This window comes from Erpetoichthys calabaricus, chromosome 16 (genome assembly GCF_900747795.2).
Source record: "Erpetoichthys calabaricus chromosome 16, fErpCal1.3, whole genome shotgun sequence".
In the NCBI taxonomy this organism is placed as follows: Eukaryota; Metazoa; Chordata; class Cladistia; order Polypteriformes; family Polypteridae; genus Erpetoichthys; species Erpetoichthys calabaricus.
Window position 1 is genome coordinate 54,579,228 of NC_041409.2, and position 12,881 is coordinate 54,592,108.

At 42.1% G+C, this 12,881-nt stretch overlaps 1 protein-coding gene across 1 annotated transcript in view; it reads right to left on the reverse strand.

Moving 5' to 3' along the window:
- cep170bb (centrosomal protein 170Bb) overlaps positions 1-12,881 on the reverse strand; it is a 132,080-nt gene that overhangs the window by 87,123 nt on the left and 32,076 nt on the right. Inside the window, exon 2 of the mRNA XM_028821984.2 lies at positions 3,024-3,161. Coding sequence (XP_028677817.1) covers positions 3,024-3,128 — 105 coding nt within the window. The 5' untranslated portion in view covers positions 3,129-3,161. The remainder of the gene's footprint in view (positions 1-3,023; positions 3,162-12,881) is intronic.

A 12,881-nucleotide genomic window follows, 5' to 3' on the forward strand; every position in this document is an offset into this window, starting at 1 on the left:
CCGCCTGCCTATTTAAGGGGCCGCCTCCCTGCAATCAAGGCTTGAGTCGGGTGAGGAGGTGGACGAGGTCGTGAGAAGAAGCGGCCAGGAGAGGCCTGACGTGTGTGTGTGAAAAGAGAGAGAGAGAGAGACGGCTGGGGAAGAAGCCGGGACAAAGAGAGGTGGCTAAGTAAAGCCTGGACTTTGGGAGACTGTGGGGGTTTGGTGGCAGTGCACTTAGTGACTGTATATATTACAGACTGTGAATAAACGTGTGGTGAAGGCTGAAAACGTGTCTGCCTGTGTGTCCGGGCCGTACCATTTCACAGTGGCGTAGTCGGCAGGATGCTCCACATGGGTCAAGGTGGGGACCTGTATTGTTAAAAATGTCTGTGGAAGGCCCGGCACAGCAGGGGAGCTCACCCACGTGCCGCAGGGGCAGCGTGCACCCAACCCCGCTGGGACAGTTTATTGCCCGGACCGTTAGCAGTCCGCCCATGGACTATGTATTGCAGGGACGGCTCAAAGACGCGGCGGCAGCTAGGGGAGCTGCCGAGAAGGAGAAGCTGCAACGAAGACAGCCGCAGAGTTGCCCAGGATCTCGTCTCCATGTGTGGAGGGAGGACGAGATGGCCGCCGACCGGAAGTCCCTCCTTGCGACAGGCACGGGGTTGGATAGTGTGTCCTGTGTGCCCGCCAGCGATTGGATGGAGGCAGGACCAGGGAATGTCCATCCCATGCCAGCCAGAAACCCGAATGGGCCGGAGGAAAAGGCCCATAGAAAGCAGTCGGCGAGTGGCGCTGCCGTGTGCGACTGACTTTCTCTCCTTGGCAGCGATCCTGCAGCAGCTGGAGGAATGCCTTCTGCTGGTCAGATTGCCACCACCCGAGTGATGTGCCCTCCGGGCGGAGACGCAAGGATCAGGAGGGACGGCGGGCGCGCTAGCACAAGCGCCGCTGGCGAGAGAGGAACAGCGCGGCGCTGGACCTTCTGACCGGGGGAGCACAGCGGGGACGGTGAGTAGGACCGCCCCCGTAAAGCTACAGACGCCGGCGGGACAGGGTCTGTCCTTTTACAATAGGCAGGCTCGAACCGCTGCCTGGTGTCCCAAAGTAAGAGGAGGAGTCGGAGAAAGAAAGCTGGCTCCTCCGATATGAGAGGACGTGTTGCTGGGTGCAAATGTCCCACGAAGGGCCGCAGGCTGGGAGGCGAAGCTTGAGTGTGCTCCAGTTGGCGGTCCCATGGCGGGGACCACGGAAATCTCGGATCGGGAGGCCGAGAAAGAGAGAATCGGGTTACCGGACGGAGCGGAGAGCGTTGGCCCAAGCAAGAAGGCAGCGCGCCGAGGCGCCGCATCAGGGCAACGTCTCCGCCCCTTGTTTTTCTTTTTATTCTCTAGGTCCGGGCCCTGGGCTGGAATATATCGACCTGCCGCTGAGGAAAATCTGTCCTCGCGGGATGGGCCGCTGGCCCCGTGGGGTCTCAGCGTGCGGGGGAGTATTGTGGCAGGTGGCCGGGTGTGGTCATCAGCCGCCTGCCTATTTAAGGGGCCGCCTCCCTGCAATCAACACTGGAGTCGAGTGAGGAGGTGGACGAGGTCGGGAGAGGAGGCGGCCAGGAGAGGCCTGACGTGTGTGTGTGAAAAGAGAGAGAGAGAGACGGCTGAGGAAGAAGCCGGGACAAAGAGAGGTGGCTAAGTAAAGCCTGGACTTTGGGAGACTGTGGGGGTTTGGTGGCGGTGCACTTAGTGACTGTATATATTAGAGACTGTGAATAAACGTGTGGTGATGCCTGAAAACGTGTCTGCATGTCTGTGTCCGGGCCGTACCATTTCACAAGGTGAATTCAGTGAATGTTATTACAGTATTTTAATAATTCATATAATCAGAATATAAAGGCAATTATAGGCTCTGTTGATGCAGCAGAAGCACATCTCTCCCTTTCACAAGATGAGCCCTTATCCCAGCTTATCCACAAGACACCAAGTTCATTGAACCTGTGGACTTCAGGCAGGTAAAACCCAGCCCAGTATCAAGCCTCAAAATCACTTCCAGTGCCAGGGACACCTTTACTTATACAACAGGGACACCAGGATAAAGCACCCTATAGCCAACTTTGTTCCCTGTGAATCCCACAACCTTCAACATTCTTCCTCAAGATCCCTTTTATATGTGTCTGTCATTTGAGTAATGCTGAATGACAACAGATATTGTCAAAAGAGACCAAGACGAAACTGCATGTAAAAAAGACTGGCTATGGGAAGAGCAGCACAGGGTAGCAGGAGGAATTTATTTTTGTCTGTTTTCTTTGTGTATTCTGCAATTGTTTTATTTTTAATAACAAAGGCAATGTTTGCTGGATAACCCACAAGTTGTTCACCCTTCAGTTTATTTTTGTCTTTTTTCTTTATGTTTCCCATTTTGTGTATTCCTCAATTTTTTATTTTCATGAGAAAAGAAATGTCTGCTGGATAACCCTTAAGTTGTTCACTCTCTTAGATGGCACGACCCTGTCTTTCCTATTCCAGCTTTGGTCTTTTGAGTTGGAAATTTTGTGAATTCACTGTACGTGAACAGATTAAGAAAGTCTAACCTAGCCATGTAGCCAATCTAGCCCTCGGCTTTCTACTTGACATACTCAGTTCAGGGTCTTGGAGACCAAGTTACTGGTCACACAGCACTAGGCATAAGCCATGAACCAAACCTAAATGATACAATAGCCGATCACAGAGAAAACTCAAATACAAAAGTTCACTCAAATATATGTTGCAAATTTATAGCTGCTAAATAACCTAAAATATATGGCTTTGGGATGCGAGTGGATAAGACCGACCCATTTAGACACTATTGGTAATGCAAATCAGAACCAGGAATCTGGAGCTCTAAGGCAGCGATTCTAATCTCTGTACCACCTAGTTGCCTTGTATAGTATACAGTATACAATGATAACAGACAAACCAATACTTTATTGCCACTTCAACAAGATAACTTATTTTGCACTTGGAATGCAGCAGTCGCACAATTCCTAGTACCAAGTGTATTACCTGAAGCATAAGCTCACAGTCTTCTCTTCCCACAAAGATCATTTCTCGTGGAAGCCGATGTCGAATACCAGTGCTGCTGACTAAGAACCATGATGTTACACTCATTGTGGGGTCTTGATTGTGCAGTTTGTTTTAATCCTAAAAAGAAAACATAAAATCATGTAGGATAACCATGTAATGTAATGTGCAGCACATTTGAATAAAAAAAGTTGCAGAAAACAGAAAACAAATTACGTGCAAGCAATTTTGATCATGGCCCATGCAGTATGACTGAACAAACAGAGTATAGGACTGCTGCTACAATACAGGTTAATAGGTTAAAAGAAAATGGAAAAAAAAATCTATGCCTCCATTTTTTACAGAACACTCCTCTCATATAGCTCTGTTATTGAAGCATTAAAAAATGATTCATGTAACAATCTGATTGAGGTTCTGAATTCAGTAATCTCACGAACATGCATTTTGAATTTAGGCCAAATGTTTGTTTGAGAATGAGACAGATCATTGCAACTCAGTAAAATGAGGATTAATCATGATGTTGAACAAAAACACTACAAAAAAAATTAGAAATGAAGTTCATAAAAAAAACATCTTCAAACATATAAAAAATACCCATCATATAGTCATGGCCGAAATTATTGGCACCCCTGGAATTTTCCTTGAAAATGCACCATTACTCCCAGAAAATTGTTGCAATTACAAATGTTTTGGTATACACATGTTTATTTCCTTTATGTGCATTGGAACAACACAAAAAAACAAGAGAAAAAAAGCCAAATCTGACATCATTTCACACAAAACTCAAAAACCGGGCTGGACAAAATTATTGGCACCCTCTACTTAATATTTGGTTGCACGCCCTTTGGGGAAAAAAAAAACTGAAATCAAGCGCTTCCTATAACCATCAACAAGCTTGTTACACCTCTCAACTGGAATTTCCGACCACTCTTCTTTTGCAAACTGCTCAAGGTTTCTCAGATTTCAAGGGCGCTTTCTCCCAACAGCAATTTTGAGACCTCTCCATAAGTGTTCAATCGGATTTAGATCCGGACTCATTGCTGGCCACTTCAGAACTCTCCAGCGCTTTGTCTTCAACCATTTCTGAGTGCTTTTAGAGGTATGTTTGGAGTCATTGTCCTGCTGGAACACCCATGGCCTCAGCTTTCTACATTTAGCAGCCCTACATTGCGCCCCAATATCTTTTGGTAGTCTTCAGATTTCATGATGCCTTGCACACAGTCAAGGCATCCAGTGCCAGAGGCAGCAAAACATCCCCAAAACATCTTAGAACCTCCACTATGTTTGACTGTAGGTACTGTCTTCTTTTCTTCGTAGGCCTCATTCCGTTTTCTGTAAACAGTAGAATGATGAGCTTTACCAAAAAGCTCTACATTGGTCTCATCTGTCCACAAGATGTTCACCAAGAAGGATTTTGGCTTTCTCAAGTACATTTTGGCAAACTCCAGTCTGGCTTTTTTATGTTTCTGTGTCAGAAGTGGGGTCCTCCTGGCTCTCCTGCCATAGTGTTTCATTTCGTTCAGATGTCAACAGATAGTTCAAGCTGACACTGTTGCACCCTGACTCTGCAGAACAGCTTGAATATGTTTTGAAGTTGATTGGGGTTGTTTATCCACCATTCGGACTATCCTTTGTTGCAGTCTTTTATCAATTTTTCTCTTCCATCCACGTCCAGGGAGATTAGCTACAGTGCCATGTGTTGTGAACTTCTGGATTATGTTGCACACAGTGGACAAAAGAACATGAAGATCACTGGAGATGGACTTGTAGCCTTGAGATTGTTGATATTTTTCCACAATTTTTGTTCTCAAGTCCTCAGACAATTCTCTGCTCTTCTTTCTGTTCTCCATGTTTAGTGTGGCACACTCAGACACACAACAGAAAGCTTGAGTCAACTTTTCTCCATTTTAACTGGCTTCAGGTGTGACTGCAATATTGCCAGTACCTGTTTCTTGATACAGGTGAGTTCAAATGAGCATCATATGCTTGAAATAAAACGATTTACCCACAATTTTGAAAGGGTGCCAATAATTTTGTCCGGCCCATTTTTGGAGTTCTGTGTGACATGATGTCAGATTTGGCTTTTTTGCTCTGTTTTTGTGTTGTTCCAATGCACATAAAGGAAATAAACATGTATACACAAAAACATTTGTAATTGCAATAATTTTCTGGGAGAAATGGTGCATTTTCTGGGAAAATTCCAGGGGTGCCGATAATTTCGGCCATGACTGTAAAAAGTTTCCTGTAATTCTTTCTATATTTTTACTACAAGTTCATGATGTTGGTACTGTGGTCAAAAAAGCACTGGATTTACATGTACAGAATGGAAAAAAAGCCTTCATCTCTTATTAAAAACCACAAGCAGGGCTGTAATCATGACTTGGGCTTTTTTTCAGCAGACAGCTTGTCCATCGTGTTTCATGAGAAGTAAATGCAACATATTCTAATCACTTGCTCATCATTTCATTATTTAGCACAGAGTCAGTACTTTAGTGCTACCAGCATAAACAATCACCTTTGGAAATAACTGACAATATGTTTGGCATCCTTGGAATCCTCAAGAGAGTTTTGTTGAAGAATGCTTCCCAGTATTTAAAAGAGTGATAATTTCTGTCAATTAAATTTATAAGCAAGTAGCAATCACTGTTCAGAGAAGAATACAAATCAAATGTAGAGCAAATAAAATAAGGGAATACAAGGACTGTCTAAGACAAATCTTTAAATGCCTACCTTACAACTGCTATCATACAGACCTGGGTTTTGAGTCCATTCATTTGTGTCATTAAACATCTTCAACAATTTATTCAGCTTAAGAGAATTAACCTAGCAGTATGTCTCTTTAAGCAGCACAAAATATTAAGCAAATCTGGTTTAATCATTAATATGTTTTTTGAAGGACTGAGATAATCAACCCTTATCCCAAAGAGCTTTGTGTGTATTTTGTTTCATGTCATTGAATTTTCTAATCTCTCTAGGTTTAGCATGCTTTCCATGTCATTATTAACTGGTGTTACCAATAAAATGTTCATGCATAGAGCATTCCAGGCCCAGTATGAATAACTGTGGCTTTAGCATTAACTGCATAGCGCTAAAATACAAATTCACATTCTACTCAGACATTTGCTATACCTGACAAGTATTGTACATTACTTGCAGCATCTCAGACGTATAAAAAAATGAATGGAATATGTTAGTTAAAAATGCAACATAATCCTCAGCAGTATCTGTCATTTACTGTATATACATATAAATTTAATATAAAGCAAACATACATTCTTTACCAGTGCTGATCAGCGGAATTTGGCAAAGTGTTCTTACAGAGAATATGCTGTATTCACCAGTGATTATGTTCATAGGTTTTCCTAAGAAATATTGCCATGCAGCAGGCTTAAACAAACATTTTTTTCCAGTGCCCCATGATGCTTTGTGAGGCTAGCATAACATCACAGAGCTTTCATGCAGGTGTACTGTAAGATTGTTGCCAATTTGCTTCATGCATGACTGATTTCACCACCACCATGTGTGTAAAAAAAAAAAAAAATTAAAAACTTGCAGTATTTTCATTTTAGCTGACCATAATGAGAATATTATGTGTACTGCCACCAGAGATATAACAATGATTCCTGTGTGCTGCAGTACAACATGGCTAATTTGTATGCATATTTAGCCGCACGTGGCAACCACCAGTCAAAACAAGCTTTAAAGAAAACACAGGAGAAAACACAGGAGACAATGTGTAGTAATAGAAATAAAGACACATTTATTATTATTTATAGGGTGTTTCTTTCTTCATGGCGGAAGAAAAAAGTGCACAGCATCTGTATAGATAACACGGGAAACAAAAAAGATGCTCCAGCTGCTTTGAGAGCTGTGACTTCGAGCAATACAATGAGCCATTTCCACATTGCCACTTGGTGGCACTGCAAATATGTGTCAAGATAGGAACTCATGTGCCACAATAATATATATACCAACTTTTTGCTAGATTGTGGCCTTTTACTATACTTTGTGCTTGTCATTAACTACTTAAGAACATTTATGTTAGGGAGAATGCCCAGTGGGGGCTGGGTGGTCTTTTGGCCTGGAACCCCTACAGATTCTGTTTTTTTTTTTTCTATCCAATCTGACCACCTGACCTTATTTAATGACCATTTAGAAACTTAAAGAAACAATTCCATATGTAAGGACTATTTCTCTTAATTATATGTCTGTCTTATGCAAGTGAGCATTATTTATTTTTTGCATACTACTTACGCATTCTTTTTCTTATCTAATTTTAATTTGTTTTTCTTTGCATTAACTACTTCTCTGACAACTTGTAAAGCACATTGAGTTACATTGTTTGTATGAAAATGTGCTTTAGAAAGAAATGTTGTTTTTTTGTTGTTTGACACATGGTGGTGCAATGGTTAACACTGCTGCCTCACAGCTCAAATCGCATTTTTGTTACTATAATAAATCCAGAATATTTGGCTTATGGTTTCTTAATCTTAGGGGACACCTAAAAAACCACTGCACCATTATTATTCACTCAAAACAAACTTTATTCATCCTTCCATATTGATTTCAATGAATCTGCAGAATTTGGCAAAGTTCCCAAACATTTTCGTGATGTCGGTGAACCCATATTGAAGCAAACTCTGCAGGGTTTACGCATCACTAGTTATCATGCAGATTTCTGCTTTCATCAATATAAAATCAAAAACGGAAAATGGAAAATCAACTTGGGATTAGCCAGGATAATTCAACATAAGGTAGGCATTTGTGGAACTGGAAAGACCCTTCAGAAAGGAAAAAAAAAAGACTGATTATGGAGATGTCTGTGGCAATGAATCACCAAGCAATATATAACATTTGAAATGCCACAGCTCTACCAAGCATTTGTATAACCCCAACTGTATTTCAGCATGTGACAAAATATAACTACCGACTCATTGAGATTATTCTCCACCTATAAAATATTTAAACAAGTTGTTAATTTTTCAGAATTTCCTATATCTTGAAAGTGGCTAACACTGTGCGACTTTGAGACTGTTGTGTTCATGAATATACCAGAGCTGCTAAGTTGACTCCCACAGAAAAATAACAGTACTTTCTAAATTTTAAAAATCTATTACCAAAATCAACTACAATCTGACCCTATTTATTCAAATACAAGTGTGCAGTAAAGGGCCATAAATAGAATAGAATAGAATGCCTTTTATCGTCACTATACACAAGTACAATGAGATTAAAAGCAGCTCCTTCAGTGCAGACATATATGTAGAACACAACAAGTAAATAAACAAATAAACAAATGGTGCGAAAAGTTGCAAAAAAAAGTTCTGCGACATTATTCTTTCCATATGTATATAGCAACTATTGCACTATTGGGTTATTGCACATTATTTAAATATTGCACAATAATGATGATCATGTGCAGTAAGTAGTGGATGTTGGACCCTGAGAGTAATGATATTATACACTATACAGATATTACACTGTTATTGTCAGTACCATTTAGATATTGCACAGTTGATGGATAGAAGGAAGTCCAGGGGTTGGGGGGGTTAGACTGTGTAGTCAGTGCATGTGTGAGTTTAGAATGGTTATGGCTTTTGGGAAAAAACTGTTCTTGAGTCTGTTTGTCCTTGTTGTGATGCACCTGTAGCACCTCCTTGAAGGCAACAGGTCAAACAGATCAGAGCCAGGGTGGGAGCTGTCCTTGATGATGTTTTTTGCTCTACTGAGGCAGCGGGAGGTATAAATGTCCATCAGGGAGGGGAGAGGGCAGCCGATGATCTTCTGTGCTGCATTTACTACTCGCTGAAGCTTCTCCCTGTCTGCCATGGTGCAGCTGCCTTACCATACTGTGATACAGTACGTCAGCAGGCTCTCGATGGATGAGCGGTAGAAGGTCAGTAGCAGGTTGGAGTCCAGGTTATGCGTTCTGAGGACCCTCAGGAAGTGTAACCGCTGCTGAGCCTTCTTGATGACTGCTGTGATGCTGTCTGTCCAGGCGATGTCAGCAGAGATATGGGCGCCAAGAAACCGGTAGGTATGGACCCTCTCCACACACTCGCTGTTGATGTAAAGGGGGGCTAAGTCGGTGCTGTGCCTCCTGAAGTCCACAATGACCTCCTTGGTTTTCCTGGTGTTCAGAGCCAGATTGTTCTTTGAATACCAGGCTGCCAACTTCAGTACCTCCTCTCTGTAAGCTGCCTCGTCTCCCTTTGAGATAAGTCCGACCACTGTGGTGTCGTCAGCAAACTTGACGATGAGGTTGTTGTTGTTGTGGGACGGACTGCAGTCGTGGGTGTAGAGACAGTACAGAAGGGGGCTCAGCACACAGCCTTGTGGGGTACCGGTGTTCAGTGTGCGAATGGAGGAGTGATGGGGGCCGAGTCTCACAGTCTGTAGCCGGTTGGTAATAAAGTCTTTTATCCAGACACATGTGAGAGGGGGGAGTCCAAGATTGACCAGTTTGGTGATGAGAATGTCAGGAATGATTGTATTAAAAGCTGAGCTGTAATCCACAAACAGCATCCGGACGTAGCTCTGCTGCTGCTCCAGATGGCTCAGCACAGAGTGGAGAGCTACAGCGATGGCGTCTTCTGTGGATCTGTTTGTGCGATATGCAAGTTGGGTGGGATCGAAGTCTTGGGGGAGATAGTTCTTGATGTGCTGGAGAACCAGTCTCTCGAAGCACTTCATGATTACTGGAGTGAGGGCCACGGGGTGATAATCATTTAGGCTGGTGATGGGAGACTTCTTCGGCACTGGAGTGATTGTGGCTGATTTTAGGCAGGACGGAATGACTGCCTGGGCTAGGGAGAGGTTGAAGATTTTGGTGAAGATAAAGGTGAGCTAGTGGGCATGCACTCCGAGCACCCTGCTAGGCACTCCGTCTGGGCCGGCAGCCTTCTTGGGGTTCACTGCCAGGAGCACCCGTCTGACATCGTGCCCCTTTACCGTGAGTGGAGTAGTGCAGGAACCCGATGAGGGTGGGAGCAGGGCTGGAGCAGGTGAGTGCAGCTGTTGTGATGATTCAAAGCGAGCAAAGAAGCAGTTTAGCTCCTCTGCTAGCTGCGCACTCAGATCTCCTGTTTTTGCATCACAACCTCTGTAGTTTGTGATGTTTTGTATTCCCTGCCACACCTGCCGTGTATTGTGGCTGGACAGGTGGGACTCTATGCTCCTTTTATGGTCCGTCTTGGTTTTTTTAATTCCACTTTTCAGAGCAGCTCGGGCAGCCCTTTACAGAGCTCTGTCACCTGACCTGAAGGCAGCGTCGCGGGCTCTGAGGAGTGTACGGACCTGGCTGGTCATCCAGGGTTTCTGGTTTGGAAAAACCCGAATGTCTTTGTCCACAGTCACATTTTCAATGCAGAACCTGATATAGTCCAGTACCGTTCCTGTGAATGTTTCCATTTCTTCCAGAGCAGGCCACAAAATGTTAGTGATCATGTCCCGATAATGGTTGCCATTTACAGTAACTGAATTTCCATCATCATCTTCAAAAAGAGGGGGCCAATCACGCCTCCTGCCGAAAAACCACTTCAAACCGTGGCTCGTAGGGGATGCATTTCGTGCTCTTGGATCACTCCAAGGTTCTCATCACCCCAAATGCGGCAATTTTGTTTGTTGACATACCCTGAGAGATGGAAATATGCCTCGTCACTGAAGATTATTCTTTTTGAAAAATTGTCGTCCTCTTGTTCCAAAATCCAATCGTCGAATCTTCGCCAATTTGCATGATCTGCTGGTTTCAGCTCTTTTATCAACTGAATCTTGTAGGGGTGCATCTGAAGATCTTTTTTCAGTATTCGATACACCAAAGATGGTGACATACCCAGCTGTTGTGAACGATGGTGAAGCGACTTCCCGGGGCTTACATTCACACTGTCTTGCACTACCGCAATGTTTTGTTGTGTTCGAACATTATGGTTTCAACCGGCGATTTTCTAGTGGCAACTGGCCCAGATTCTTCGAATTTCTGTACCAACCTCGAAAACTGTTGTTGAGGTAGGGGCATTGTCACGTCCAAAGATCGCACAAAGTTTACGGACAGTCTCTGCGTAGCACTCCCCGTTTTTGTAATGAGTTTTCACAATAAGAATGCGTTGCTCGATACTGACCCGCTCCATGGCTGCTAAATGGAAAAACGACAAATGGTCTTCTAATCGGAGTGATAATACAGTAGATAACGAAAATGATAGGAACAGTGCTGACAACCTTCAAACAAAAAAATCCCACGCAATTCAAAAACTGTGTACTTTATGAAACACCCTTTACTTACAGAGAAATGTTAGATTAAACAAATAGCACATAAAAATTAAGCCAACATTTACACTTCAGCTAATGATATTTGTTCACCCCAAGATTTAAGCCTATGGATGTTTTTTTTAAAATGGACTTATTTAGAAGCTTAATAGCATTTGGAATGAAAGAGTATTTGAACCAGTTGCTTGGCAGCATTGAAACACTAAATACATTTTATTTTGGTATTAACAAATAGAGCAGTTCATGTCACCGCCAGTGCATATAAGCCAAACAGCCACTTTGTTTGAAAGTGCACTTTTTACTTGGTACAAATATCCTGTATGCTTAATAGTGGATGCATACATGATTTTTCTACAACCCTGAATTGTTTACACGGTTTAGAAAATGAATGGATGCTTAGGCAGACTTCTGTACATATGTTCATTACAATCAGAGTGAATTATTTTTTTTAGCTAACTCCATAATGAAAAAGTTGCAATAATGAAAGCCTATTAAGTGTTTTTTTTTTTATAAGAACAACTGCCACAATTATGTGCTGAAATTCTCCCACTTCAAACACAAAGCTCATTCAGACATAACTTCAGCTTTTTTTTTTTGACATGTATTAATGCAGTGCTGTATGATCACCACTATGAGCTATTATTGTATTTTTACTTACATTTTCTTAAGTTTATTTTTGTGCCTTCCAAAATAATTTGTCCACTTGCAGCCAGGCATCAGTGTACTAAAGACTTTTACTCAGTACTACTTTTTCAGAATTTTGGTACTGACTTGATACCGAAGTATTAGTTGTTATGGCATCCCTAGCAGAGGGTTGAAATCAAAAATTCACAGTTTAATTAGGAGAGGTGTCCAGCTAGGCAGGAGCTAATCGGGACAAAATTCAAAAGCCTCAGGTGATGGATTGTTCTAATATTATGAGTTCAAAGAAGTGTGGCCTCACCTAAACTCACAACCCAGTATTATAAGTCACAAATGCACTTGTACAGTGTTTCTGCTCTTAGAAATATGGATTATTATGATCACCACAAACTTTAACCAGTACGATGCTCTAGGGCAGGAAGAAAACACTAAACTCTTTCATACTGTGAAACTGTGCAGTGAAAATGAAAAGCAAACACACCCAAACTGAAATAGCAATAATGCAAAGATACAAGTTCAAAGCCTGGTTCGCTAAGTTTCTACTGACTTAACCAAGCAGATGGATTTCTGTAAGCAAAGCAAAAGGCATCACTAATACACAAAGTATTTGTAACATGTATGCACAATTACATAAAAAGTCTTTACTTTTAAATGATTTTCTTAAAAGAAGTACATTTGTTTTTCTTGCTTAAATTTTGCTGGTTAAAATACTTTATTAAAGGAGATGATTTACAATAACTTGACATCAACATAATCTGACATTTTGAAGTATGTGGAAATCTTTGATGTCCACACTGTGAATAATACGGACATGGATGGACAGAGTGACACTTCATAATTATGACAAGTGTGTATCTTGTAACAAGTGTTCTTAACTAAAAAGCACTGGTAAAATTGTAAATTACCTATATTGTAATTAGATGAAACCTCAATTAA